At 40.9% G+C, this 12,748-nt stretch overlaps 1 protein-coding gene across 1 annotated transcript; it reads right to left on the bottom strand.

The window, feature by feature from the left end:
- Positions 1-379: 379 nt before the first annotated feature.
- Positions 380-11,915, bottom strand: LOC134497230 (vomeronasal type-2 receptor 26-like). Its single transcript, XM_063302901.1, has 5 exons — positions 11,625-11,915; positions 9,559-10,221; positions 4,148-4,375; positions 3,214-3,340; positions 380-1,281 (listed from the first exon to the last, which is right to left on the bottom strand). Exons 1-5 carry the CDS (start codon positions 11,913-11,915, stop codon positions 380-382), a joined length of 2,211 nt encoding a protein of 736 aa, XP_063158971.1.
- Between the last annotated feature and the right edge of the window lie 833 nt (positions 11,916-12,748).

Raw genomic sequence — 12,748 nt, 5'->3', positions numbered from 1 at the left:
ATAATCTTTCCTCAAACCTCCCATGTATGATTGGTGGGTATTGCAATACACATTTGAAGGGGAATTATTCTTTGAAATCCAGTCTTCTCCAAAATGAAACCGAGAAATAATGTGGATGTTTCCCATTTTCTTTCACACAAGATTTGGATGGGGAATTTATTTATTTATTTATTTATTTGGTTAATTTTTATCCCACCTTTATTATTTTTATAAATAACTCAAGGCATCGAGCATACCTAATAGGCCTTGCTCCTCCTATTTTCCCCACAAGAGCAGCCCTGTCCCCTGTCAGGTGAGTAGCACTGAGAAGGAGTGACTGGCCCAAGGTCACCCAGCCAGTCCATATACCTGGAACATGCTCATGCTGAGAAACACATTTTTAATTCCTTATCCTTATTAGCTGCTCCTTGATATTCAGCTCAGGTCTCAACATAATGATGTAGCATTTAGGGAAAAAGATACATCCCAGTAATCCAGCACTGGAAGCTATGATAGAGAAGATCTCCACAGCCACTAAGGCTTTTCCTCTTGAGCTCAGGTAAGTTGGAACAAACAGCACCCAAACACTGCAGAATACCAGCATGCTAAAGGTAATGAATTTGGCTTCATTGAAGCTGTCCGGTAATCTGCGAGCGCAGAAGGCCACAAAGAAGCTGGCAAGTGCCAGGAAACCCATGTAGCCCAGGACACAAGAGAACATGGCCGGAGAACCTTCATTACATTCCTTGATGATGGCTTTGGTCATAGAATGCATGTTCAACTGTGGGAATGGAGGGAAAGATGCTAGCCAGATGGTACAAAGGCCTACTTGAATGAGAGAGCAGAAAAGAATGATGGAGGTTGCCATCCTTTTCCCCACCCACTTCTTCACGTTGGAGCCTGGCCTGGTAGCCATGAAAGCTACCACCACAGTGAGGGTTTTGGCCAAGATGCAAGAAACAGCCACAGAGAAGATGATGCAAAAGGTTGGTTGTCGGAGTAGGCAGGTCACTTTGTTGGGCTGGCCAAGGAACAGTAGAGGACACAGGAAGCAGAAGATCAGGGAGATAAGGAGAATGTAGGTGAGGTCCTGGTTGTTGGCTTTGACCAGAGGGGTATCTCTGTGCTTATTAAATACTCCTAATACGAGAACAGTGATCAAAGACAATGAAATAGAAAGGGAGGCTAAAATAAACCCTAGAGGTTCCTTGTAAGAAAGATACATTACAATTTTGTGGGTGCAGTCATCTTTCTCTCTGGTAGGGTATTGATCTTCTGGACATCTGAAACAATTTTCCACATCTTAAGGGAAAAAGAAGAAAGAGAAGGAAGGAAGGAAGGAAGGAAGGAAGGAAGGAAGGAAGGAAGGAAGGAATTTCAGTGTCAGTCTGTCTATATTACTCTGCCTCTGAAGCAGATTCGTAACATCAACCATCATGCATATGCATCTTTATCTTTATCTGTATCATCTATGTGAGCCATTTTGTCCCAGTGGTTAAAGCACCATACTAGAAATCAGGGGACCATGATTTCTATTCCCACCTTAGGTGCAAAGCCAGCTGTGTGACCTTGGCCCAGTTTCTCTCTCTCTCAGCCCTTGGAAGGAGACAATGGAAAACCAGTTCTCAAATCTTTTCAAGAAAACTGCATGGACTTGTCCAGGCAGTTGCCAGGAATGCACTCTGACTCAAAGGTACCAAACATGCATAAATTGCTTTTGATTTCACATAAGCACATTATGGATGTGCAATTCTTAAAGAACCAGCACATTTTATTTTCAGGTTCTCATGAAAAGCTGAAAAATACACAGGGGGAAGGAGTTGTTGTGTTCACAGAAAAGTGCAAAGCACTTCTTCCAAAGAGTATTTGATGTATTCTCAGCCCTGTTTCTCCTCCCATCCATGTTGTCCTCAGAGGGTTTCATAGGGACAAATGCCCTCCCCTTCAAAACATTTGCCTGTCCTAGTGAAGACATCACAGAACATTGGCATCACTGCAGCCACTACAGATCTGGGTATGAAACCCAGCAGTATTACCCACTTGGGGATAAAACTGTTAAATGTGTTGGATTGATAAGCCATTATATAGGTGGCTTTCCTCTGATAAGTTTGATTTTTTTTTTATCCCTCATTTAATTGCCAAAGAGTGATGCTCTTCCCTTTTCCAATAGGACATCTATCAGTTTCTAAGCGGGAACTCCATCATGTGCTGAGAGAGTTGCACAAGGCCTGGATTTCTTCAGTAACCAGAGCTGCTAGTGAAACTGCTAGTTCTGGAATAACTTTCTTGATAGTTGCTGCATAACATGGTGGGATATTGAGTTTTAAGCCAGGAAAGAAAGATGATCCTGGAACATGTGAATGGAGCAGCATGTCCTGTACAAAAATGACTGCTATGTCACCAATCATTTCCATGGGAAAGAGCCTGCTTGCAGTAAAAATCCCTTGTTGTTATGTATGTTTCCTCCAAACTGATTCAGTTTTCTCCCTGGCTGAATGGGCATCTAGGGCAAAGGTGAATGTAAAGGTGTGACACTATTCTATGTCAAAATGAAGATTCCTTCCAACTTACAGGGCAAATAGCGGTAATAACAAATCCTGTTATTACAAGTTTTGAGATAAACATAACATAGTTGCAACTAGCCAAATCTGGCTGATCTTGGACAGCTAAACAGGATACAACTGGGTTTGTGCTTGGATGGGAGACACTTGAGAAATATCTGATTGGCAGATTAGATTGGAAAGTTAAACATCGACAGTCAATCATATGTACAGTACATACACACAGAGACACAGACATATATGTTGATGAGTAGATGAGGTCTCTATCATTCCTGATTATCCATTAAACTGCAGAGTATATCAGCTGCAGAGATGCCACGATGCAAAATACATTATTTACATCCCGTTGTTTCCCTTCCATGATGATCTCACCATGCAAATGACATATTTGCATGATGTCATCATTATATAAAAGTTATGTAAAATTATATAAATACAATAGAATTTTGTGTTTTATGCGGAGGTCCTTTATACTGAGGTCTCCTGACCCACTAGCATTAATTAAATAACAATTCCTGCATTAATGTTATTTATTTTTCTTTCTCTGTTTTTGGAATGAATGCACCACCTTAACAGCTGGTTAGAAAAATAGTCAGATATGTCAATTTAGCACTTCGGATTGGCTGCCGATTGATTGAGAAACAAGGGCCTGTTACAGCAGTGGATCCTGTACCTGTCTTGTTTGAAATCTCCCCATCCGGGCAGGGGACACAGTCATAGCAGCAAAATTTCTCTCCTTCCTTCTTTTCCTTTCGATTTCCAGGATGGCACCATTCATTGCATGCTGAAAGGGGACAGACCTAACAATAAATAGAAAATGAACTGCGGTGAGAAAAATGTACCCTATATGTCTCTATACAGTCCCCCAATATCTGAGCAAGACACAATAAGGCCATATAAAGAAATCATGTTTTCAGAAATAGGCTGCAGCAGTTTGAAACCTGAATTTTGCACCAAGTTTTGAAACAGGGCTTCTACAGTCTACTCTCTGAACCTAGAAGGTAATCATGGTATAATATTTTGCATTTTCACTTTAATCAATATCCCAGTGTACTTTTGAGAAGATCCTACACAGGACTGGTGGGTACAGGCAGATCAAGATGTCACCAGCAGCAGGAACACGGTGAGAGTTACTCAGAGAGTTACTTTGGGCACATCTCTGTTAAGCTTTGGTATTAAACATCATATGGTATGATCATAAAGTCAGGAAGTTTCTGGAGGCACCACTTGCTCCTACTTTTGTCTAGTAAGCTAGGGAGAAAAGGAAACAAGAGAACAAAATTTGCCTCTTCCTCCTTTTTCCACAGCTTTTGGGAACTTTTACTAACTAGAGTAGCTGGCTGGTTCTTAAAATTATGGTAACAGAAAGGAAAGAGATGTATTAGTTTGTTCTTCTACAAGGTGATGAATGAAAGAAGGGCTGATCAACATCTGGAATTGGGGAGAGAGAGAGAGGGTAGGAGCAGTGAGGCAAGTGTTTTGCAAGACTTCTTGCCCAAGGTGCTAAAAGTTTGTCAATGCCATGTATGTTCAGTAGCCCAGATTTGAACTGATGTGGAATAAATATAATGAACCCTCCAGAGAAAGGAGGATGCAGAGATCCACACCTGATTGAAGGCTCTGTGCCACATAATCCTATTCTCACGAATTGTGAATTCTTCTCCATGGGGCACATCTGGATCTATCCATCCAATTTTCACTCTCTGAAAGGACCTGTTTGGAAAACTGACCATGTTCACAATGTCAAATCCACCTCTCATTTCCTTTTGCTCATTGAAGGACACTGTGTCACCAGCCGAATTGTTGAAGGAAACCCTTTGAAGATATGGGTGGAGCTAGTGGACAGCCAAGAGAAAGAAAGAATATGTCATTTTGAAAGAGGAAAACAAAAGAAGTTAACAATGAGTTAGATATTTTGTTTCTCCTTGCAGTTATGTGACATAATGCTAGCTCATTAATCCAATGATTAAGTTCTATCAAGAAATATCATGACCTTGAGCCTCATAGAACTCCAATGAGCCTGAGGCCAGTTTCCCCTCTGTCCAGCCCTGCATCTCTTGCCCATAATGGTTCAAAGCACTTGGATCTGACCAAAACATTTTTGAAGAGGAGTTTTAGCTTTTTCAAGTAAGTGGAACCAAATATAGAATGATTGTTAAAAAACATTTGCCTATGGAAAGAATAATTACAACTATTCTTAAATTTGCAGCTACTGTCAACATTCAGGAAAAATTCAACCAGCTCTTTGAAACAAAAACAATCTTCTTTTGATGCCATTACTGTTGAGGTTTTCCTACTAATAGATTAAGACTGCTATTGTAACAAATCATTTTGGCCAGGTGAAGGGGTTGTATTAGATTGTCTCCTCTCACGTGCTTCATGCAAATAGCCTGGGGGATGGGAGGACCTGCCCGGACTTGTTCTTCACTTCCTCTTTTTCTCTCTGCTGGAAATGTAACTCAGCAAGGCTTGCTCCAAAAGGAGCTAAGTACTTTAAATGTTTTGCTTTTGTTTTTGCTTTCTGTAAATAAATTATTTTTATAGAAATGCTTGGTGTGTGACTTTTTTGACCTCTCCTGGGCTAAAGGCTTTCCCAGCATCTGCAACAGGTTATGTGCCCAGTAAACAACGCAGTAAAACCCAGAGAGAAAAGAGAGATCAGCTCCACACCTCGTGCACAATTTAAAGGCAGGTAGCAAAGACCTGTGAAGATTTTCTTTGGAGCCACCTGGAGATTTTCCAGCAACTGCCGGTCTGCAGGACAAAGAAGCTAGCTGAGGTGACTTGCAAAAGAAGGAAGAAGCCATGGCTACCTCCCAGCCCTCAGCAATGCCTCTGGAGCGCCTATCAGAGACCAACTATTTGAATTGGGCCCTGAAGATGGAAATGTATCTTCGCAGAGAGGATCTTTGGCTGCAAATTGGTGAGCAAACCCCCCAAAATCCCAGTGCTGAATGGCTGAGACAGGATGAGCGGGCTAGAGCCACCATTATCTTGGGAGTTGAGGACAATCAGCTAGTCCACGTGCGAGGCATGCAGTCTGCAAAGCAACTTTGGGACGCTTTGAGAGACTTATATGTAAAGGCAACAGCAGGGAGTAAAGTTACTCTGACGAAAAAGCTGTACAGAGCCTACCTTGCAGAAGGAGAAAGCCTTCCTGAGCACCTGCATTATATTCAGCAGCTGTTTGTTGAGTTGCAGGAGAGAGGAATGGAATTTACACCTCTCACAAAATCCTATATCCTCCTGTCCTCACTAAATGAAACGTGGGACACGCTGATTTGTACCCTGGAGGCTATGCCTGAAGCAGACCTCACCCCATCGTATGTTACACAGCGCTTACTCACTGAATGGGAGAAGAGAGAGGAAAGATCCCCCCCCCATCTCTTCTGGAAAGCTGCAAGACCAGAAAATGAGGGAAAAGAAGGGAAAGGAACCTGAGGCCACAGCGCTAGCAAGCCAGCGATGCTTCACTTGTGGTTCAGCTGGACATTTGCAAAGAGACTGTGCCATGAGACCCAAGGGTAGAAAGACAGAGCAGAAAAACACAAGGGCAACACAGAAGAAGGCTCTTCAGACAACCCAAATTGCACAGGTTGCTGAGAAGGGTAATTCTGATGTATGGGTGTTAGATTCTGGGGCCAGTTGTCATTTATGTAATTGTAAAAGCTCTTTTGTGTCACTGTCTAAAACTGAAAGACAAAGTGTATCTTTGGCTGATGGGTCTGTCACCAAAATTATGGGACAAGGTGACTTGTATTTATCCTGCTTAGGAGAAACTGTAAAAGGTGTGTTGTATGTGCCAAATTTACAATCAAACCTTTTATCTGTGGCACAATTGGCTGCAACAGGGTATATCATAACATTTAAGAAAAATGGTTGTGAGATACGTAAAAATGGGAAATTGTGTGCTACTGGTATGTTAAAAGACTCCTTGTACATTGTGCAAAATGCAAGGAAGCCAAGCTGCAAGGCTGCAGTTGGCAACACACCATATCATGACCAATGTGTACACCTGATGCACAGGAGATTTGGTCATGCTAATTATAAGTATATAGCACAAATGCCACAGCTGTGTGCTGACCTAAAGATAAAACCCTGTAATAAATACTTAGATTGTGTAGTTTGCAAAGAATGCAAAACACTAAAAGCTCCTGTGAGTAAGCACAGTGACAGAGTTACAACTAGACCTTTGGAAATTGTACACTCTGATATTATTGGTCCTTTTGCTCCAAGTCTTGGACAAGCAAGGTATGCAATGACCATCATTGATGATTTCTCAAGATACACATTTATCTACATCTTAAAACATAAAGATGAGGCATTTGAGAAATTTAAAAGTTTTGTGACATGGGCAAATGGAAAATTCCCTAGGCCTGTATCTGCACTCCAATGTGATAGAGGAGGAGAATACCTTTCTCACAAATTCAGAAGGTTCCTAGTGGAAAAAGGGATAGAACAAATTCATTCTAACCCGTACACCCCTCAGCAAAATGGTGTTGCTGAAAGAAAGGGCAGGACCTTGCAAAATGCGATGGAATGCATGTTAAAAGATTCCCGATTATGTTTTAAGTTCTGGGGAGAAGCTATATCGACTGCTTGTTATGTTCAGAACAGGTTGTATAACTCTATGATTCAGGACACTCCATTCCATTTGTTTTATGGTGTGAAACCAAAGGTAAGCCATCTTAGAGTGTTTGGTAGCACTGCATGGGTTCACATTCCAAAACAGCAGAGAAGGAAAGGAGGCCCCACAACAAAGAAAGCCATCTTTGTTGGCTATGAACAAAGCCAGAGGAGCTACAGGTTCATAATGGGAGAGAAATTAATAATTAGCAAAAGCGCTTCTTTTGCTGAACAAAACTGGGGGAGATTAAATTCTAGCTCTCCAGTTGAACTGACCACCACAAGAGAACAGCAAGGACTTGCTGATGGTGATCTTTTGCCTGATGAGGACATTAAATCAGAAAAGCAAACTGAAGATCTGTCTGATGAGACAGATGCTTCTCAGGAAAGTGATAGGAGTCAAAATTTAAGCCCTGTATTACCTCGCAGATCTCAGAGGAGTAATAAAGGCGTTCCTCCATCACGTTTTCAGGCTGAAACAGTAAAGGCTTTTCACATATTCACAGAACCTGAGTCTTTAGAACAAGTGAATGCTTTACCACCTGAGATTGCACAAAATTGGCATTCTGCCATGCAACAGGAATTAGCATCCTTGAAAGAAAATAAAACATGGAAACTGGTAAATCTACCTCCCAATGAACGCTGTCTGGGTTGTAGGTGGGTTTTCAAACTGAAAAGGGATGCTGATGGCAAAATCCAAAAATATAAAGCAAGGTTGGTTGCAAAAGGGTTCACTCAAAGGAAAGATTTAGACTTTGACAAGACTTTTGCACCAGTTACTAAAGGTGAATCAATTAGATTACTGTTAAAAGTTGCTGCACTCAAGGGAATGTCAGTTAACCACTGACATTCAAACTGCATTTCTCTATGGTGATTTAGACCACAGATTATACATGCAGCAACCCCCTGGCTATGAAAAAGGGGAGAATCTAGTCTGTGAACTGCAGAAGTCAATCTATGGGTTAAAACAAGCTGCTAGATCCTGGAACCAAAAAGTAGATGAAAAACTGCAGAATTTTGGTTTTGAAAAAGGAAAAGCAGATCCCTGTGTATATATGAAGAAGGACAAACAAGGCTATATGTATCTGTGCATTTATGTTGATGATTTGCTGCTATTCACATCAAGAGAAAAACAAAGGCTTGATTTTGAAGCCTGCATGAAAAGCCATTTCGTATTAAAAAGCCTTGGAGTTGTGACCAATTACCTAGGTTTGAAAGTACACAGAGACAAGGATATTAGCTTCCTGTTAAACCAACGTAGTAAAATTCAAAAGCTCCTAGAAGATTTTAATATGCAAGACTGTAAACCAGTCTCTACTCCGATGATAATAGATTTTCAGAAAGATACAGGAGAAACTCAATTAACTGAGGCAGAGAACTATAGATCTGCAATTGGAAGTTTACTGTACATTGCAAATCATTCTCGCCCAGATATCTCAAATTCTGTGGCCATTTTAAGTAGACAGGTAGAGAAGCCTACATCTACTGGAAAAGCAGCACTGAAGAGGTTAATGAGGTATTTGCAAGGAACAAAGAATTATTGCCTGAAGCTAAATGCCTCTGGAACCGAGAAATTGCAGGCTTTCGCCGATTCTGACTGGGGAGCAGATGTCAGTGACAGAAAATCCACTTCTGGGATTTTAATTCAATTTGCTGGATCTAGCTTAGGCTGGCATTCTAGAAAACAAACACTTGTTGCTCTTTCCACTGCAGAAGCAGAGTTTTATTCTCTAACACAAACCTGTAATGAGGTTACATGGTTTAAACATTTGTTAAAAGACATAGGCATGGAAGTGAACCAGCCTATAACTGTTTATGAGGATAATCAAGCTTGCATTGCTATGGCAAAATCTGAAGCCTGCAGAAGTAGAACAAAACATATCGATATTAGATATCAATATATCAAAGATATGATAAGCAAAGGAGAAATAATGTTAAAATATTGTGAATCAAAAGACATGATTGCTGATATTTTAACCAAACCTCTTCCGGTACCAAGACACAAAGAGTTGTCAGAGAAGATTGGTTTGCAACTTAATCTATAGTGTAAAAAGGGGAGTGTTGAGGTTTTCCTACTAATAGATTAAGACTGCTATTGTAACAAATCATTTTGGCCAGGTGAAGGGGTTGTATTAGATTGTCTCCTCTCACGTGCTTCATGCAAATAGCCTGGGGGATGGGAGGACCTGCCCGGACTTGTTCTTCACTTCCTCTTTTTCTCTCTGCTGGAAATGTAGCTCAGCAAGGCTTGCTCCAAACGGAGCTAAGTACTTTAAATGTTTTGCTTTTGTTTTTGCTTTCTGTAAATAAATTATTTTTATAGAAATGCTTGGTGTGTGACTTTTTTGACCTCTCCTGGGCTAAAGGCTTTCCCAGCATCTGCAACAATTACCAGCCAAGGATGAAGTTCTACCAGCTCAGCAGATTTGCCCCTCAAGATGGATCTCCGGAAGGACTGAGATGAGAACACGGCCTGCAAAGCATGTGCTGTGGCATAAACACCATTATAGATACTGTAGCTATGTCCAATGGTGTGCATTTCAAACACGGGCCCAGGCAGATCTTCCAACCTTTCTTCCCCAGTACATGTGTTTTCATCCTTCTTTACTGACATGTCCGGATTTGGGAGAAAACAGTCAAATGCTAGCTCCCAAAAATCCTTAAGGAAACCATCTTCTCGGGCCCAGGAAAGTTCTATCATCTGAAGAAATGCTTTGAATCCCTGAAGTTCTCTTGAGTGAACCGTAAAGGCAATGGCTCCCTGGAATAAGTCAAGATCCCAACCTCTCTGAAGGCCTGGGAGTATGAAGTCAATCCCACTTGTCATAACCCACACCTTTCTGAATGAGTCTATTTCTTTATTTGTAGGATCTTGCCCAAATATAATGCCTCTCAGATGTGCAATGGTCACTGATTCTCCATAAATGATAAACGTATTAGCTTTATGATCAGTTAAAGGAACATGGATATATGATGCTATATCAAAAAATTCTTCCATGTTATCCAAACGAAAACCAGATATGATTCGTTCTGTGTAAGCTGTACAGATTCCATTCTGGGCAAGCAATGATTCCAGGGTCTGCAAGAATGTCTCTCCATTGTTATTATCAAGAGCCATGAGCCCTATCCAAGTCCATCCAAAATGTTGAAGCAACTGGATGATCCCAGAGTATTGGTGGGCTTCATTGGGGACCATGGAATAAAATGAAGGGACTGGGCTGTAATGAGTCTTCTGTGGGACCAACGATCCATATGTGAGCTAAAGAAAGGAATGTACAAATGTAATTATTGGAAAAAAAAACTGTAGTAGGATCTTTATCTCCATATGTCTAATTATTGGATAAATATAATTGTAAAACATTTTGTTCATGTAGAGAGACATAAAGTCAGTGACTTCTTTGGGAATGTTTTAATGCTATTGGAGCATAGTTCAGTTTCAAGTGTTTTAATTTTTAATCAATTCACATCCTTCTGTCTTTTTGAATCACCATTGGTTTTATCACCAATGGCTTAATGTGAGAAATAAAAATATATAATTTCCACATATTGCAGGCAAAACTGCAAATCTGGGGGTTCTCCTGGACTCATGACTCCTGCTCAAAGAGCAGGTGGCAGTCATGGCCAGGAGGGCCTTTGAGCAACTTTGGGTTGTGCGCGAGTTACGCCCATTCCTGGATCGTGAAGCCCTCTGAACAGTCACTCACGCCCTGGTTATCTCCCATATAGCCTAGTGCAATGTGTTCTACATGGGGCTACCCCTGAAGAGTATCTGGAAGCTTCAGCTGGTCCAAATTGCAGCCGCACAGGCTATTTTTGGTGCACCTAGGTGGGCACATATAACACTGTTGCTGCGCGAGCTGCACTGGGTCCCAGTTTGCTTCCAGGTCCAATTCAAGGTGTTGGTTATTACCTTTAAAGCCCTACATGGCATGGGGCCAGGTCACCTGAGGGACCGTCTCATCCCCATTACATCGGCCTGCCCCACACGGTCATCCAGAGAGGGCATTTCATGGACCCCGTCTGTAAAAGAATTTCATCTGGTGGGGTCCAGGAAGTGGGCCTTCTCTGTGGTGGCCCCTGCTTTCTGGAATATATTGCCCCTGGAGGTGAGGCAGGCCCCTTCACTCCTGACCTTCCAGAAGGCCCCAAAGACCTGGTTTTGCCATCTCGCCTGGGGCGGCAAAGTGAATAACCATTCTTGGGGATGGCTCGCACCCTAGAGTCCCTCCCACCAGCCTGGATTTTATATTTCTCTGGGATTTTATTTATTTATTGTGTTTTATCATAATTGTTTTAGGTGACTTTAATGTTTATGTTTTATGTGGGATTTTATGGTAAACCTCCCAGAGTCCCTCTTCTGGGGGAGATGGGCGTTGGCTAAATTTGAGCAATAGATAGATAGATAGATAGATAGATAGATAGATAGATAGATAGATAGATAGATAGATAGAGCTCTACCTGTGGAGTCTTGTAGAGAGCCAAGATGTCTGCCATGTGGAAAGAGGTATCAGAATCAAGTCCTCCAATGATGGCTATCAAGTTCCTCTGCCTGGCACATTTGTAGTTGGGAAGAAAGCTAGTTGATTTGAAGAGCAGGTCCAGGGTGGTCCGATAAGTCATCCGTGCATCATAGTAGCTGTCATAGATATGGAACCCAAGGGTAACATTGGACAAGATCTGGGGATTCTCATTGACCTCCTTCACAGCAAAGGCCAGGGCAAGGGCATGCTGGTGGAATTTTGTAATCATGCTGCAAATAAAGGTACAACCTCTTTCATCAAATCAGAGAAAAAAATGCATTCATAATCCACAAATTTACTGTCAAGGTCAATAACTTATTCCCATTCTTGATTGCAAGGATACTGTCTAATTTGTTTCTATTTTTCTAAAATGCATGATATATCACTTCTCAAATCATCCCAGACTATTGATGATCAACTACAATATCTGGATAAGAAAGACAGCTACATGAACTGGGTAGAATTTTTGTCGCTAATCTTTGTATATATTTATTTATCTATTTTAAAAGGGAGCTGGGCATCTCCTGAATCTCTTGTCAAAATCCCAGTAGTTTCTTATGTAGATTGGAACTTAGAACATCTGATGGATCATTCTTTACAGATCAGCAATATGAGCTTTTATCCATTTTTTTTAAATTAAAAAATAATAGATATCCTGGTATTATCTCTTTTAAAATGTATTCTCCTCATTTTTATTCACTGCTAACATACAGAGGAAGAGAGAGAATGAGGAAGAGAAACCACATGTTTCCAGGTTTGAAGTTGTTGTTTCAGTTTGGTTTTTTGTTTTGTTTTAAATATATATAATTTTTATTAAAGTGATTATTACAAGATAAAGCAATAAAATTTTGAGAAAGAGAATGAATAGATAAGTGAATAAGTGAATACATAGGAAAGAAAACAGGAAAAAGAAAAAAAAAAGTAAATATTGTACACGTTGTAAGGATTGTAAGGAACCTGCTTCCAATCTTCTTAACAGCAGTTATTTCCCTAATTTTAGATCATTATTCTTTCCATTGTCTAGCCTTTCTAATCATCAGACCCATAAGCCACAAGTTCATT

The sequence above is a fragment of the Candoia aspera genome, chromosome 4, assembly GCF_035149785.1.
Source record: "Candoia aspera isolate rCanAsp1 chromosome 4, rCanAsp1.hap2, whole genome shotgun sequence".
Classification (NCBI taxonomy): domain Eukaryota; kingdom Metazoa; phylum Chordata; class Lepidosauria; order Squamata; family Boidae; genus Candoia; species Candoia aspera.
Note: the sequence above shows the minus strand (reverse complement) of the source record. Positions and strands in the feature narration are given on the sequence as shown.